This window comes from Watersipora subatra, chromosome 7 (assembly GCF_963576615.1).
Source record: "Watersipora subatra chromosome 7, tzWatSuba1.1, whole genome shotgun sequence".
In the NCBI taxonomy this organism is placed as follows: domain Eukaryota; kingdom Metazoa; phylum Bryozoa; class Gymnolaemata; order Cheilostomatida; family Watersiporidae; genus Watersipora; species Watersipora subatra.
In genome coordinates this window covers 20399073-20416033 of record NC_088714.1, presented here as the reverse complement: position 1 = coordinate 20416033, position 16961 = coordinate 20399073, and the positions used below count along the sequence as shown (strand labels likewise).

General features: G+C 34.6%; 1 protein-coding gene across 1 annotated transcript in view; it reads left to right on the top strand.

Annotated features, from left to right (window-relative positions):
* LOC137399915 (DNA polymerase alpha subunit B-like) overlaps positions 1–16961 on the top strand; it is an 87586-nt gene that overhangs the window by 50928 nt on the left and 19697 nt on the right. The window contains exons 9-13 of the mRNA XM_068086177.1: positions 2284–2439; positions 4703–4741; positions 5581–5654; positions 7946–8045; positions 16710–16822. Coding sequence (XP_067942278.1) covers positions 2284–2439; positions 4703–4741; positions 5581–5654; positions 7946–8045; positions 16710–16822 — 482 coding nt within the window. The remainder of the gene's footprint in view (positions 1–2283; positions 2440–4702; positions 4742–5580; positions 5655–7945; positions 8046–16709; positions 16823–16961) is intronic.

The following is a 16961-nucleotide window of genomic DNA, read 5'->3' as shown; positions in this document are numbered from 1 at the left end:
ACATACTGTACATATTAGAAATTAATAACAAAATGGTATGTTAACCTTGGTAACTATAGTTACCTACAGTAACTTTAGTGTATTTAGTGGTTATGATTTGCAATAAATGTAACATTATAATGTAGGTACTATGTACAGTACGTATCGTAAAGAGTTATCTTCAAGACAGACGTACGTATAACATAAACTTCGAATTCACCTCAAATAAGTTTAGCTTACTAAACTCACACACCTAAAGCTAAGTTTTAGTATGTATTTTTAAAGGTTGGCTTGCAACAAAATTTATATTACAGTTATTTGGTATCAAAAGATTCACCGTGTCTTCCTCTGCTGTGGGGTAGGTGCAAAATATGTGGAAATGTGATTACAAGCTCTTAAAAGCTCAAAAACGAACAGTTAATCGCCGCCATCACGCAACTGCCGTAGATTAGAATCTCTTTCCAAAACGGCTCAAATGGGACGTACTTGAACAAGATGACTTCTGTTTACACTTTCATGCAACCTCATTCATCGAAATATTTTGACAAATATACTTCACACATTCAATAAAACCATGTCTATTGTTCTTACGCATCTATTTCATCATCATTATAATGCTGTCATTTTGAGTACCGATATCTCAAAGCCTACCGTAAAAATTTGTTTAATTTTTTAACCTTAGCTTGAAGGAGTGCAAATCATCCTCTGATAAACATGACGAGCCTGTTGGTCTCCTGCGATAGTCGAAAAATGCTGCAGAAATTATTCACGCTGTTTGGCAGGAATTATGGGTGACATGATCAGATTAGGACTAGACGATTAGACCAAGCCGAAACAAAACTGTACAGTAGCGAGCATCTATATTTGGAAAGGGCTCTTCAGTAAAACCCGAAGTGTTTGTCATAAACTAGTGCTACGAGAAGTTTGATATTGAGCCTTTTACTGGCCTTTCAATTCACGTGAGAACATAATGTGTCAAAACAATAACCAAATGGATTAAGTCAGAGAAATAAACTGATTCCGATCTACGGCGGTTTCGTGATGGCGGCAATTAACAGTTAGTTCGTTTTTGAGCTTTTAAGAGCTTGTAATCACATTTCCACATATTTTGCACCTACAACACAGCATAGTAAGACATGGTGAATCTTTTGACACCAAATAACTGTAATGGGAATTTTGATGCAAGTAATCCTTTAACTATTTCACTGAATTTCAACTTTTAATCACTAAAATTTCATTAATTATCAGTTTCCGTCTTCGCTCTCTCTATAACTTTTAGGAGACCTGTTTAAAACCTTTCTCAATCTAATTAGGCAAGAAACCCAAACGATGCTGTTTTCGTAACAAAGTAAATTTTTATTAGCAGATTAAGAAAAGTTGTCTGACCAATGACCTGTTTGAATGGATCGCAACTCCAACTTTGCTACTGGTTAAAAAGATATTACCGTTTCACACACGAGAATTGGTGAACTGAGAGAAATTGATCATCGTGTTTCTTTCAGGCGTTGTGAAAAAATTTTCGGCTAACAGCATTTCAGTTTCATTGTTATTTTGACGTACGTAATAAGCACACATGCTGCCAAACTTGATTTCGGGCAAAAAGATTTTTGAATTTGTATAGTGAAATAAAATTTGAATGGTGAGGTGAAAAAATTATCATATTCCAATTTGTAAGGTGTTAAAATCGTATATCAGGGTAATCGTATCCTGAGGGTGCACTGTATTTAAAACCATTTTTATGTATTTGATTTGCCCATATAATATACTTGAGTTAAAGATTTATACTAAAAATTTTAGCAAGGCAGAATGTAATAAAAGTTGTAATGGTTTATCCTTGTTATTATTGCCTCCTTGGGAAATTGTTTACATCTTGCAAATTGACTTTTGCATTTTTATACAATTTTTTATCTTGTGTTAAGCACTTTTAAATTACAATTTTTACAGACGGTGCATCGGTATGATCTCCTGATGCAGATTTGAATGGTACCAAGTCGCAATTATAATATATTAGAATTTACGTAAAATAGGTAACATGTTTGGTATATAGAGGTATAGAATGTTAAGTCTGATATAGAGAGGTACAGAATTTTTAACTCCATTTGGAATATTTTGCATTGGTATTAATTCTAAAATTGGAGCCTAAATGTTTTAATACAGACATTGTGGATACTATGCCTTCTATTGAACTTGCAATCAGACTTATTTGCCAAATTTGGCTTTAGCTTATTCAGTTTGTTGAGCAGACAACTCTTATCAGAAATCATGTAATGTTAGCTAAGTTTTGATGTATCGTCCTCTTTGTAGCCTGAGGCACCTCGAACACCTTTGATAGAAGATGGTGGAGGATTTAGCTTGGTGGTAGCCTGTGGTCCATTCACACCTGATAATACTAATGATTACGCTCCAATGAATGATCTGTTGAGTCAGGTCATGAAATCTCCACCAGATGTTCTGGTTCTGGTCAGTACTTCCTAATGCCACTTTATAAATGTAGCTGATTCTTGAAGATGAACAGGCACAAATCTTTAGTAAATTTGCTCAGAAAGTATCGGTATTTTTCTATCATTTATGATTGTTTTTTGATGTTTGAGATGATCTGACTGCCAGGATGTTTTAAGATTGAAATCGATAAAACTTGATAACGATTAAAATGCTCAAATCAAGCAAAATGCGATTATGGCGTCTATAGTTGTAAAGAGACCGACAGAATAGAGACACGTAACGCTACAACTTGAACGCAATAGCAGATATTAACTATCGCTACGATAACAATTAGTGACATCATTTCGCTTATCATTTTGCATATTTTATGAGCGTTTTAATTGCAAACCAGAGTTGTTGATTTTAATCTTGAAACATCCTGGCAGTCAGATCACCTCATACATCAGAAACAACCTTAAACGATAGAAAAATACTGCTACTTTTGTGAAAGTTCCTCTTTAATTCGCTGAATCGCATCTCAATGAACTGAAATATTTGGTCATCATTTTGTGATGAGAAAGCTTTTAAAAACGCATTTTTGAAGGTATTTTATTTCAATGTGACTGTAAATGTCCTTTGCCAAGTTGATAAACATTAATGCAGTACTTAATTTCCAGCATCCAGTCTATTCAACTAGGAGTTGCTACATCATTCGTTATGCTACATCTTTCAAGAGAAGACAATTTCAGAAACACGTTTTGTACTTCACCATACTAAGCCAATATGTATTCTTCGGTGATGCAAGTGAGATTCTTTTTAGAAAAGCTCTTTCGTATTGCTCGCAGTATAACAAGTTTCAGTTTTAAATGTCAGTTACCATATTAGTTTCATTCCACTAGCTTTGATAATAATATGGCAGAGATCTGAGGAAATGGTATGTTTATTTGTGTTTGATAGTTTGTGGAGAACAGAGCTGGTACAATTTATAATTTATAACAATAGACTATCATTCTCATTGTGATATTACATAAGTAGATTCTATAAATTGTCAGTGAATTGTGTTATGAAAGATTTTTCAATTAGTTGGTTGGCAAGTAATCTGCTAGTTGGTTATATGACATCAGCAATAGTAAAAGAAATGCTCTGCTAGTTGTGCTGTACATTGATTGACTGCTTAATGTTCCTTTATTACTGCTACTTTCTTGGCAAGGTGAGCATCTTTCAGAGCTGTAATAGATAACCTTTCCAGCACTCACCGCTGAAAAGCTGTCTTAAGACTGTTTTACACTATATCACTGCATCTCGGTGTTGATGCCACAATGCTTTGGTGATCCAATCTGATTGACTGTTCGTTTTTGAGCTTTTAAGGGCTTGTAATCACATTTCCACATATTTTGCACCTACAACACAGCAGAGTAAGACATGGTGAGTCTTATGAGACCAAATAACTGTAATGTGAATTTTATTGCAAGTCAACCTTTAAAAGGCCAATTTAAAAAATTTCACATGGAACAATACAAAAAAGACAAATAACTCAAAGATTCTCTCATCCAACTGTAAATTCAACATTTCTTTTTACATAAACTGATTTTATAGCCATATTTCTTCAAACTATTCACTCGCTCTGTTCGTAAAACACATCAATAGTTCATTGTCTAATGGCAGCACAATCCCAAGGCTCTTTTAAATCCTTAAGGCTGGTTCACACTATGTCGCTGTATGTCGGCGTTTTCATTTCGGCGTTCATCGACGATTATCTGAACCGTAAACCGATAGCATACGTGGATATGTCAGGAAAGTTTGCAGCTGTCAAACTTTCCCGATATTTCGTTGAGTGTAACGACCGCCTGTACAATGTGAACAATTTCAGTGATGGTAATTCATGGTCGCAGATAGTGTGATTTATTTATTTCCGTTTATGATAGTTGCTGCGAGACTAGTATTTGATTCAAACACACGAAGACAAAGTTTCTTCGCGAAAGAAAAGTAAAATGGATAACACTATGTCACGGAGTATTTGCTGTTGCAATCGCGGATGGGTTTGTGATAGTGTGAACATTGTTATCATCGACGATCAGTGAAGTATTGTGGCATCAACCCCGAGATACAGCGATAGGCTATAGTGTGAACCAGCCTTTAGTTAACCCTCTGTGGCTGAAACTAGGAAAACTATACAACTTGTGAAACTCAGATTGAATGTTACCAATAGTCAGCAATGAAAATATCTTTTTGCATAATGCTATATAAATGATCGGTACAAAGTATTCATGCTATTTTATTATCCCTTTTTTTGAATTTGTAGATGGGACCGTTCTTGGATTTGGGTAATCAAGTTTTGCAGGTGAGAATTTTAAGTTATTTAATAAGACTGTCATACCAAGCATAGTCATCTGACTTGTAAGCGCTTTCGTGCCAGTTCCCTGGAATTCTTGCATTACTAATGTGCAATTCCTATCAATCATGTGATTCAAGTGACTCGAAGCATTTCGTAGTAAAAAAATTTCCACGCTGTTGTTTTGCAAGTTAACTGGATCGCTCCATGATTCATTAGCTACCATAAACCCTGGGTTGCTCTCGCCGGAATAATAATATTTTTATTTATCACTCTAAATATAATGCTAACGTTATAATCAGTTATCTGAGACCTTGGATATTTTTTGTGTGGAGCAGTTTGAATTCCTACCAACATTTTTTTTAGAAAGATGAATGTTGCAATTAGACTTGCAGCTACTGGAATGCATCCTACAGAGAATTTAAATGCGGATATTTCACATAAGAGGCGCTTGTTATTTATTGCGCGCGTGTAAAACTGAAAACTTTTATGTTAGTCTCCCTAAAGACGGTAAAACAAAAGTGGTGGGGTTGGAACGCAGAAATGACTCGGAACTTGTTCATTAGTTCTGTTCAGAACATTTCCTGGAAAAGAAAGTTAGTACTTTTGACAATCACGAACAATTCTACAAATATATACATTCATGAACATGTGACATAAAGGAACCATTCTTATATTACATTCAGAAACAAAAATTGATCTTTTTAAAACAAAAATATTTGCATCGTTTGCTCGGATAGCTGCGTTCTCAAAGTTTGCCGTAATTTATTATCGATATGTCTAACTCTGAGCAGCGAAACATTACAGCCTCGCGTTATGAATCATAGTGCTTTTGTTTTTGTTTTTAGCATTCCGTTGAGAGCTATGACTCCATATTTCAAGAGACAATAGATGGTATTCTGAACAAGACAGTGGCAGTCAAGTGAGTGGATTTTGTCATCTATCAATTTTATATGAGTCAGCAGGGATTTTGGATGAAAACGTTCATCATTTATGTGACGGGAGAAGTCAATAGTTCAAACCTCATCAACGCTGGTCCTTAGATTTCTCAGGCTTCCAACATTTCTTGTACATGGGTTTGTAACAAAGGGGACATCTGTCTCAATGAATGTTGGAATTGGCGCTGGAAATGGGAATAAAATGTCATTTCTTCTGACAGGCAGTAGCCCCTTACTTAGTGTTTCACAAAACAAGTTCTAAAACTTATTCTGGTTTGCACGTGGCTGCTTAAAAAGACAGCCACCTCTGTACGCATGCACTTATAGGATCGTGACACCTGTGGACAAACTTGTCAAGACTTCAGTTGTGTTTATCTTTACACTTGTTTGTTATTGCCTTTTGTTAATATCCTCGTGTCCCCATTTTTAAACTGGCAAAAGAACTTTTTTTGACCTTTGTAATGTCATATCCTTGCTGCTATGACGAGATAACTTCTATTCTCATGACGCTCAAGCAGTTACTAATGCAAGGTATTGTAGCCATTGTCTTGGTGAGCCGATCTGAAAAGAATTGTGAGCCGTAGAATAGTGAGTTGAGATTGCTTCATGTCAACACTTGTTGTTATTTACTGTCTTCAGCCAGTCGTGCAGCCAAGTTTCCGTGTTTACAAACATGTTGAGTCACTGTAAAACACGCGTTGCTTAAGTTTTTCTCAAATACTTTAGTCAGTTGACCGCAAAGCAACATTCATGCCATTTCACAACCTCAGCACTCTTGACGTTAGTATTATTGGCAGGTGCCAGCAAGTGCTCGAGATGGCAGTATGCCCAGCGAACTGTGGGTTTCGTTTAAGTTATCCAGAGTCTTTCAGTGTATTGTTGTTTAGAGTCCTGTGACAGTTTAAAACTTTACCACCAACTTCTATGGTTGCAATACTTCATTAAGCTTTCCAGAGCTGCAAGAAGATTTGTTGTGCTTTGTATCCAGTCAGTGTAGATTCTAGAAAAAGGAATAATTGATGTTGTGAAAGGGAAGTGATTTGATTGGAAGTCACCTTTGATAATCTGAAAGTCTAAAGTTGTATTTTGGAGAAGTATTTTTAGAATATTTCCTCACATTACACTTACGAGGCTCATTTAAAATTTGCTTGTCACTGATTTAGTACAGACTATAAATAGTCTGGAGACAGTGGCTAAAATCAGTTTAATTAAAGATTTTAAAAGCTGCCTCCACACTATTCATAGTCTGTACTGAAGCAAAAAAACTCTCAGCAAAATTGCGTTTGAAAGGTTCACATTTCTGTGTATTCCCAGACATCGTGAGTGAAATAATTGTGTTCTTCAAACAGAAGAACGAAATTATTTCACTCTGAAAGATAAATTGTATAACTGTTTACCAATTATTCGCATACTAATCATCAATGCATAAGAAAAATGGATATTTCTAATTATTGTCTATATATTTTTGTGTATGCTAAAATGTGTAGCTCTGTTATTCTAAATGGTCCAACAAGTCTTCCAATGTAAAAAGTGATTTACGCTGTCCAACTGTGTAAAAATTCAGGTCTCACAAATGGCCTGTTGAAGTCTCTCTGAATGTCTTTCCCATCTATAATGTACAGAGCTTAAGAGTGCTTTTACTTCAACTCTCTTTGACATTGCGCTGAAAAAGTTTTGTTGTTTGCCAGATTTTAGTTATTAGACTTTAACTTGATTCCTAAAGGCATTTATTTCAAAAGCGGTTTAGAAATTACACATTTAATAGTCTCCCATGTGGATTCAGTTAACTAGCTAGTATAATCCTTCATATATATGGCTGTAATCCGGTCTAGCTTTCACTTTCCCACGCAGCAGCTGGTTTGCCTCTACCCAGCCAACCCATAAGTGGCTCTACAAAGCCCACTGACCCTGCTGGCATTCCGAGGTCACCGTATTTGTTTTATATAAAGTTATTGGATTTGTGAGCAGAAAATAGACTGATTCATTACAAGCGAGGGTTCATTCACCGCAGCATAATATCTCAGGAAGCTGTTATGAGCAGTTTGTTGTTAACGAGCAAGCTGCGAATGTGCTCGGTCATTTTGTAAGGATATCAGTGATAGTTTATATCGGAAAATGTCACTACTATCACCCAGACACATTGGTCTATTGTTGTATAAACATGAGGCTTCCTTCAGGCATCAGGTTGGCTCAAAAGGGTTATTTCAATATTTGCACAACGTCATTTGTTACCCTTATCACTTGTTGACGACGAGTAATTCCATGTAACTTGTAGTCCATCGATGCAACTGGTGATTGTGGCGAGCCATAAGGACCTTCATCATGATCCCGTGTTTCCCACACCAGCCTATCACCTCGATAACAAAGATCCAATTGTGAGTGAACAGTCTATTCGTAGTCTAGGATGGAGAGGCGTTTGTAGAGTTGTCCTCCCAATTTGCTGCATATGCTAATAGGTGGCCAATGTTGACTGATTTTCTCATGCTGCATCATATGTCATTGTTACCTGCAAATGATACCCATGCTCGTTTCAAGTTTTATGTAATTTTTAATGATTGTATTATTAGTAAGTGCGAAAAGAAATATTATGTTTATAACTGCATGTAACTGCTCAAAAATGCAATAGTACGCTCATCACAAACATAGTTAACCAATGAGTTAGCATGCAGAACCAAATGGTAGTCTCTTTGATCAGTTTAAAAACATTGTTGAGTTTGATCAGCCAACCTTTACGCTTTATTGTTGTATCTAGTACATAACGCCAGTTGAAAGAGCTCGTGGCACCTTGAATGAACACGCTGAAGTATAATAACTCATTTAAAACTACACGATGAAAATGTAGGTTAGTTACTATTAAGAACAATGACAACTAGCATGCTTACCAATCCCGTGCACTATGAGAGATCGTCATGAGTAATCAGTATGATTATCCTGCCAAGTGGTGAAGTGATAAAGTATTGTAGTGGTAACGCGCTTGTCTTTGAATCTGGTGCCCCTAGTTTGATTCCTGTGTAAGGGAATCTTTTTCCTAACATTCTTACCGTAGCTTCGGACAGGCAGACAGTTATTATTATAGTGAAGACTAGATTGTCCTCTTTTAAGGTAAAACAAATTTATGAGATCATAAAATGGCTCTGATGAGTCGAAGTTGCTCTTGTTGATGCGACAAGTAATAATTACATGAATTGAGTTACGTGGTGGATGGTTTAGCAGGCATAAATATACCACTGCGTATGTTTAAAAACTCTTCTTAGATATAAGATGTTTGGAAGCAGCCGACAAGTTGGCAAATTCAACCTTACTCTGTTCTATTCTCAATCGATGTTTCTTAAAGTTTTTCAGTTGCAGAAAGCAGACAACTTCTGATATAGTAATCAGACTAGACAACTGGCAGTCTCGTAATAACCGTGTGCACAATAATCCTAAGATGTGTAGACGTGGTTGAGTGGCGCAGACGGTAGCGTGCAAGACGGAAACGGAATATCCACGTTTTTCTAACACTTTTGGCATGGCTTCAGACAGACGTTATTACACAAACTGATCGTCATGTGTAATAATTATGTGCACAATTATTCATAAATGTGGAAAGTTATTTAAGTACGCAGATGGTAGTACGCTCTGCTGGGACGCTAAATATCCAGGTTTGCTTCTCCTGTGGTACAATTTGTTGCTCCTAGCGTGGCCTCAGACGAACAGACAGATACGACTCATATTATAGTAAGGATTGCCTCTCAATATGGTTAATAATATTATATTTATTTTAATTTATTTTAATATCATTTATTTTAATAATATTGTATTTATTATTTATTTTAATAATAATATATTTTTATTAATGTAGTTAATAATAATATTAATATGGTTAATAATATTTTATTTCTACTAGTTTTCTTGCATCAAAATTTACCTCCTTTGAATACCTTACTTTTTAACTTCGTTTTCGAAACCTGGACGGTTCTAGTCGCATAATATCTCCAACTCAGTCTGAAAGCTAATGAATAACATATTACCACTTTTGCTATTGAGTTGTTCTAAAGCTATTTGAGGCCTTTTAGTGTTTATGTGCAGTAAAACAGGATAAATAAAATCAGACTCCTTCAGAGTTGCTGTAAGGTGCAAACCTGCTCATGTCACGTTTACGTGTGGTTATTCATTGTAAGCTCTCTGTTTCTCCAATTCCTTGGTGCAATGACTTCCCATCCCGTGCTTGCCTTCGGTGAAATATGCAAATGTGTTCCTGTTTTGGTGAACTGAAACTAGAAGCTCGATCTTGGGCTGAACTTGCAAGTACTCAATTCGCTACTATCAGAGTAATTTGTCAAGGAAAAACATGATTTGCATGAAAAGTCAATTTTCAGTGTCGCATATGATGCTCCGATCGACAAATGACGTAAATTATGGTCGCTCTTTATTAACTTACAAAGAAAATGAAACGATTATTTGGCTGCTAATTAGGAGGTAGTTAAAAAATTAATTTAAACTGTTTCCTTCTAAGACATCAGTGTCTTTGGTGGGTGCCATCAATACCACTAATAACTTTTTTTTTGTTTGATATTTTTGGTTGGGTGCTTTGAGAAAGATGTTTGCGGCCCTGTTTTTGTTCCTTTAATTACTTTTCTGATTTTTACAGTTAAGGCTAGGCATGTTATAGAAGTTGCGAAATATTAGAGCTTCTTCTTGAAGCAAAATCTGCAAAATGTACCGGTGACAGGAAATGTGTGCAGAACATTTTGCACAGGACACTCCCAATTTTGTTATTCTAACAAAGTATCTTTTAATGTTTTTTGATAATGTTACTGTTAAACTGAGCTTTTCTTTTGAGCTACCTTTTATCAGAAGAGTTCTGTTATAATATTACATTATAATTTTGAATAGAGACTAGGTAATATTATATAATGAAGATAGTCCTCACTTAACGACAAATCGGAGTCATGATGTCATGTTGAAAATTGTGAAAGTTGTCAAGTATATTCTGAAAGAAGCTCAATGAAATTGAAAAGAAAATATATTTTTGAAATTCATTAAAGTAATCATGGATGTGTAAATTTTACACAAGTTCGCTAGCCATGATATTGTTTTATGCGCATACAGTATTAGGTGTTAGGCAAATATATGCCGCAGTTGGAACATTATTAAAAGAAGACCTATAGGACATATAAATGCTAAAGAACATGAAGAATAGGTAAAAATATGTAACATCTACCACGGTGTATTCTACGGTAGCCTAACATTTGTTTGCAAGCTCGTGCACATGAAAAAGATGAAGTTGAAATTTAATGTACTCGTTAAAAGTTTGTACTTATTAAAAAGGCCAATAAAAAGCCAGGAGTAAGTAGAGAAAGAGCAAAGGTGATGAAGTGCAATACTTGTACAAGATAAATAAAACATAGGCTTGAAGGGTGTCTGTTTAGGGTGGGAATCGCTTAACGACAGGTCATCAGAACATAATCCCGTGAATATATGAGAACTACATGTATAGTTGACAATCGTTCAGATAATCACATCAAATATAAAACTGAAAATTTGAGGTTGTAAAGATCACTTCATCATTCGCACAAAGTATATATAAATTCTGCTGCTAAATTATTAATTATGTTTAACGAGTTTTGCTGACTTTCACCTACACGAACGTTACATAGAACCCATTGTCATCGGTGGAATCCTGATTTCTGTCAGAGCCAAGTAGCCATAAATGTGAGTATGTTGTCATATGTACAGGAAGAGGCTTGTACAACAATGCAATTTTAAGGAGATATAGTGTGAATCCATTAAGCTCTAGGCAGCAGGAATGAATAAACATTATTATGCACTAAAATAAATTAATAACCAAACTTACAGCATCAGTGTTGCTTTACGCATTCGTGTAAAACAGGTACATGTAGCTCTACAATTTTCAAATACACCAAAGATTTGACATCTGGCAGCCTTCTCTAAGGTCAGCAGCCACAGTTTTTCACCAATAAAGGGAAACTGTTCTTAGGTGTAAAATTCTTTAGTGGAAATTTTGTTTCTGTATTTTGGGGACCTCCCTTCCGATGAAATACCATGTTTTATCACAACTCATGCATTCTATCAATACAATTATCTTTGAACTATTATCGATGACCCTGTTTCTATTTCCAGCTCGTATTTCACTTTCATTATGTGGTAGATAGTCTGTGCGTAATATCTGTTACGGCTCACCAAATAATTGGCACGTGTCTGGCAGACATCTTGATGCAGTCCAGGCATGGCGTTTACCTTCGTATCTCTCTTCCATCTCAAGTTTCAATTCAGCTGCAATAAATTTTGCTGATTTTTATCTGTGAAGCTGCATCAATTTCCGATTGAAACTTTCTTATCTGCAAACAATATTTATATGGGAGTCTCAACGTTTCACTATGGCTTCTTGCCTACAATGAGTTGATGTGATTCTAGCAGATGGAACTGTTATAGACATGTATGACCCTTCGTCTGAAATTCCAGATATTTCTCAGCAAAGCATCATTTTTCATCATTTTGTGACCATGAAATAAGATATTTATTTATATCAGAAATTTTAACATTACTATAGAAAGCAATATCAACATTTAAGACCCTAGAAAAGGTTCTATATTGATTTCCTAGTTGGTACAAAATCTAGTTGGTACGTTGAGAGTTGGTACGTTGGTAGCTCCGACGAAATTGTACAACAATTGTCTGTGTTCTCCAAAAAATATCAATGATAAAGTTTTTACTGATTAAAACAATTGTCTGGATGTTTTAAATGACAATTCCCTAGAGGATTTCACCTTACGGTTGTTGCTGCGCCAAATCTGGTGTAAGACCTTTGACCTATCAGAAACTGTTTGTAACGTGCGCTTCCATTACAAACAATCAGTTATGTGCTTTTTCTGTCTCATTTAATTGTCGACACAGTTTTGTTCCATTTTGTTATAAAAATGCTAGTTAAAAAATATTTCTTTTTTCAATATACAGTTTTCAAATGTTACATTCAGTTGAAGATTTATCATCTAAAATTGTGCCACGCACTGATTACCAGCTAAGGTCTTTAATTTGTGTAATTTAGTAGCTTTCAAGGTTTTTTGTTGCCGATTTCCAATTGGTGATTGAATTTTATGACACTGTTAAATTTATGCGGTTTTGAATTTACTAAATTTAATGTTCAGTTACACTAAGATTAGTTTTGCAAAGTCACACTCAGCAGACATTTACAGGAAATAAGTGGATCAACGCAAAAGAATATAAAATTAAATTAAGAAAAATAAAGTTTCTTAATTGATATTGAGCTGTAGTGAATATAAATGAATAGAGAGTGTGTTTGCCCTCACTAGAACTCTCATGGTCTATCAACACCTGGATGCGTAACAAAAAATAACTTGGAAAAATAGCAATTTAAAGTTCGGTTAAAATCATTAAATTTATTCTAGATTGAGCTACATAAATTTTCGATGTACTGTAATTGCAATCGCATTAATCATTCCTCCGCTCATTCAAAGATATTATTGTCAGTGGAAATTCGTGTTGTATCTATTATTTTTTGCGTACTCAGTTTATTTTCCTATCAACTGCCTGTTTAATATGACGGCTGACGTGACACAACTATAAAATATCAATAAAAACCAGATATCACTTTCCTGTACGGAGTTCAGTTGAGATAAATTGCAGATTAAGCTCTAAATTCGGCTGCGATGGCTGGTTACTTTTCAAAATTTATAGCTTTGAGCTGGCAAATAATATTTAAAAAGGTCATTCAGGAACTGGCAAATTTTCTTTGTCATTATACTATTATCATTTTATGGTGTATATAGGTGGTAGGCCTACATGAGTACATGTATACGTATATTTACAGGGTGGTATATGAATACATAGACATTTATATATGCAAGGTGGTACATTTGCACATATATATTGCCAGGTGATATATTTATATGGTACCTGTACACATGTACATCCGTATTGACCTCGGATATAGTAATTGGACCTTACGAAAAATATTTCTTAACAGGGGCGTCGTAATGCATGGCTGCATCGGTGAAATAATCACGGTGCGCTATAGCTATATATAGCCGGAATGCAGACAGACATATGACATACTTTGAGAAATATGTATATAGATATACACATGTATATATATACATATATATGTATATACATATATGTATACATACCTTTACATATATATATATATATGTAAAGGTATAATTATATACATACATGTATATACCTTTACATATATATATACCTTCATCACTATAGCGAACAGACAAATGGCAGATCATATATATATATAATCTAAATATAAATGTATATTAATAAATGTAAATATATATAACAATTACATATATATGTAATTTGTTGCATATATTACTTAAATGTGAAGGTAATATATATGTAATTATATATGTATAATTATATATAATATATATATGTATAATTATATATAATATATATAATTATATATATTATATATATAATTATATATAATATATATGTAATTATATATATATGTATAATTATATACAATATATATACCGTCGAAGTAAATAATTATCTAAATCATCATTACTTTTAAGCTAAAGTGTTAGTGTGTTCAACAGCAAGTATACTGCTGGTACATATGTGTATATATGCATTTCCTGTAGTCTATGTTCATCAAATATATATAAATTAAATTTTGTATCACATTTAGCGCATAGCCCAAATAGCGTAAAAGTTTCCTAGCAAGGGTACTTGTGCGCTGGATTATGGAATAAACTGTAAAATATGACAGCTGACGCAAGTCCACTGCATAAATTATATAATTTTTCAAGTTACTCGCGGGCGTCGCTGACATTTCCATTAACTGTTGAGGATTTGATTTATTTTGTGCTTAGCAGTTACTTTTTCTGAATGTTATTTTATTTTCCTGCCATGGTTTGAAAATGAGACATTTTACAAAGAAAAGTAACGCATGGATGAGTCTGCGTTCATTGTTTTCTTCATTTTGATAATGTCATTTGTGACACATCAAACAGATTAGAGATTTCATAAAAGAACAATATGTTCTTTTTAGACAAGTGCTTATGCGCTTGAACCTTTATTACATCCTGTGCTTTCAATCTATCTGTACAGTCATACTCCAACATTCGGGCTTAATACATCCTGGGACTGAGGCCGTATGTCAATTTTCTTGCACCTCAAAGCAGTATTTTTTATATAAATAACTAAATACAAATTAATCCGTTCCCATACTATGAAAAACCATTTAAAACAGGATATTACAGTGGAAAAACGTGTTTTTAGTTGTTGTAATTCAGTACCTACGCTCAAAAAGTAACAAATACCTATTTAATTGTAATGATCTGCAATAAAATGTAACTTTAGTACGTACAGTACTGTATGTAGTTCTTACCCTTGAGATAGATATAGTGGGGTGTGAGAGAGACAGCAACGTGTTTGGTACACTAGACTTGTGACACAACGTAACATTACAAACTTTAAATTTAACTTTAATGAAATTAGCTCGCTAAACATACATTTAAAGCTAAGTTTTAATCTTTTAAGCCGAACGGTAATTTTGTCTTCGTCTTAATTTGTTATTATCTTTTTCGGTTTTTGCCTCCCTTGCACTAGAACTTTTAGCTAGCTTTTTAAAACTTTTTCAAAGTGATTTGACGAAAAAGACTGAGCGTTGCTGTTATCAAAAGCGACCTTTCGCGTACTTTGCCACTTCTTGGCCGTATATAGCGCTGGCTTTTATGCTCGTATCTAAGGTAGAAACGTGCTTGAAATTCTACTTGTATCTCGATTCTCTCGTATGTTGGGACACTCGTATGTCGAGGTATGATTGTAGGTTATGTATGTTATTCGAATCATACTTAGGATAAACAGCCGCAAAACTTGATGATATACCAAAAACCTGTCAATGGAGACTAGCATTTGACAATAATGTATATGACTATTTAAACTGTTGCCATTGGTATTTGTCTCTCAATCTTTTGCATATTTTTAACTATTTGTAGTTTATTTGCTAACAAAGTTTCTTTTTGTGTGGGTTAACTTAGCTTACCCTTAACATAGCTTTCAAGGGTAACATACCCACAATGTGTGCTAACTTAACATAGTTTTCCCATAAATCCATTGGCTTCAACATTGAACAGAAATGTAGAATATGCCAGAATATAGAAACATGGCCTCTACAAAGTATCATTAGAATTTAAATATGGCATATCCATTATTATTCCAGTTTTTGCAAATAAGCCCTTTCAACGCAACACGTTTTAGTGTCTACATAAAATCCTTTGTTTGCATATACTTTTGTCGAAGAAAGCATTCAGAGCTAGTTCCTATATGATTATAGGTAATCATTTTTCAACTAGTTTCTTCGGCAAAAGACGCTTACAAAGCTTCTTTCTGGTGTAGTGCCAGATGTCAGACTATATTAAGTTTGGTGCTATACACACGTAATTGTAGCATGTGATAGTTAATATTGTGCAGTAGTCAAAAAAGAGGCACCTTTTTCGTCTCATTAATTTTTGATTGGATTGAATTTCTTCGAATGCTTCATTAAGTATCCTCCTGTTGTTTTCAAGCAGATGTATAAAATGATAGGGTGGTTCTATGGTACTCCAGCCTATGTAATCAGTCGAGCTATCAATAAACAGAAGAAGCCTACTTAGTACAAACCTTTTCAAGATTAAATCATTGCCTGGATATGGAATATTAGTAAAGTTGTATCACTAGTCAGCTATGAGGCAAAAAGTCGATTCAGTGTGCAATATTTTGAGATTGTAATAGGATACACACATTTAGCCTTGGTTCTTCCCTGGCAGCCATTCATCTTTTATACTCTTTGCTAAATTGTGGCTAGGTATAGCTCTCAAACATTGACAGACAAAAGTTGCTAAATATAGTCTCTCTCGTCTATCAAAAAATAATGTTGGTAACCAAATGCTTCAGTCTTGGACCTTTTCAAAGGTTCTGTAGTGAACTTGGTATTGCTCAAGTTTGGTATCTCGACTTATCTTGATGTAGTGAGTACGTTATATCTTATTTTATATTTAAATGGATGATTGTAGATGCGGTCCGTGCATTTTGTGAATAATCCTTCAACTTTGACTATCGAAGGGGTGACCATAGGACTCGTGGCCACAGACGTCCTATTCCAAATGGCTGCCAATGAGATATCTTGGTATGGACTCTGTCTGTTTATTGTTTGATTATTTTCACATATCTTACATATTTTCCCATATAGTTTTCACATTTTAACTTTCATTAGCTCCGCAAAACTTCTTCATTATGCCTATGATGGTTGGTGTCTAAAGGAGTGT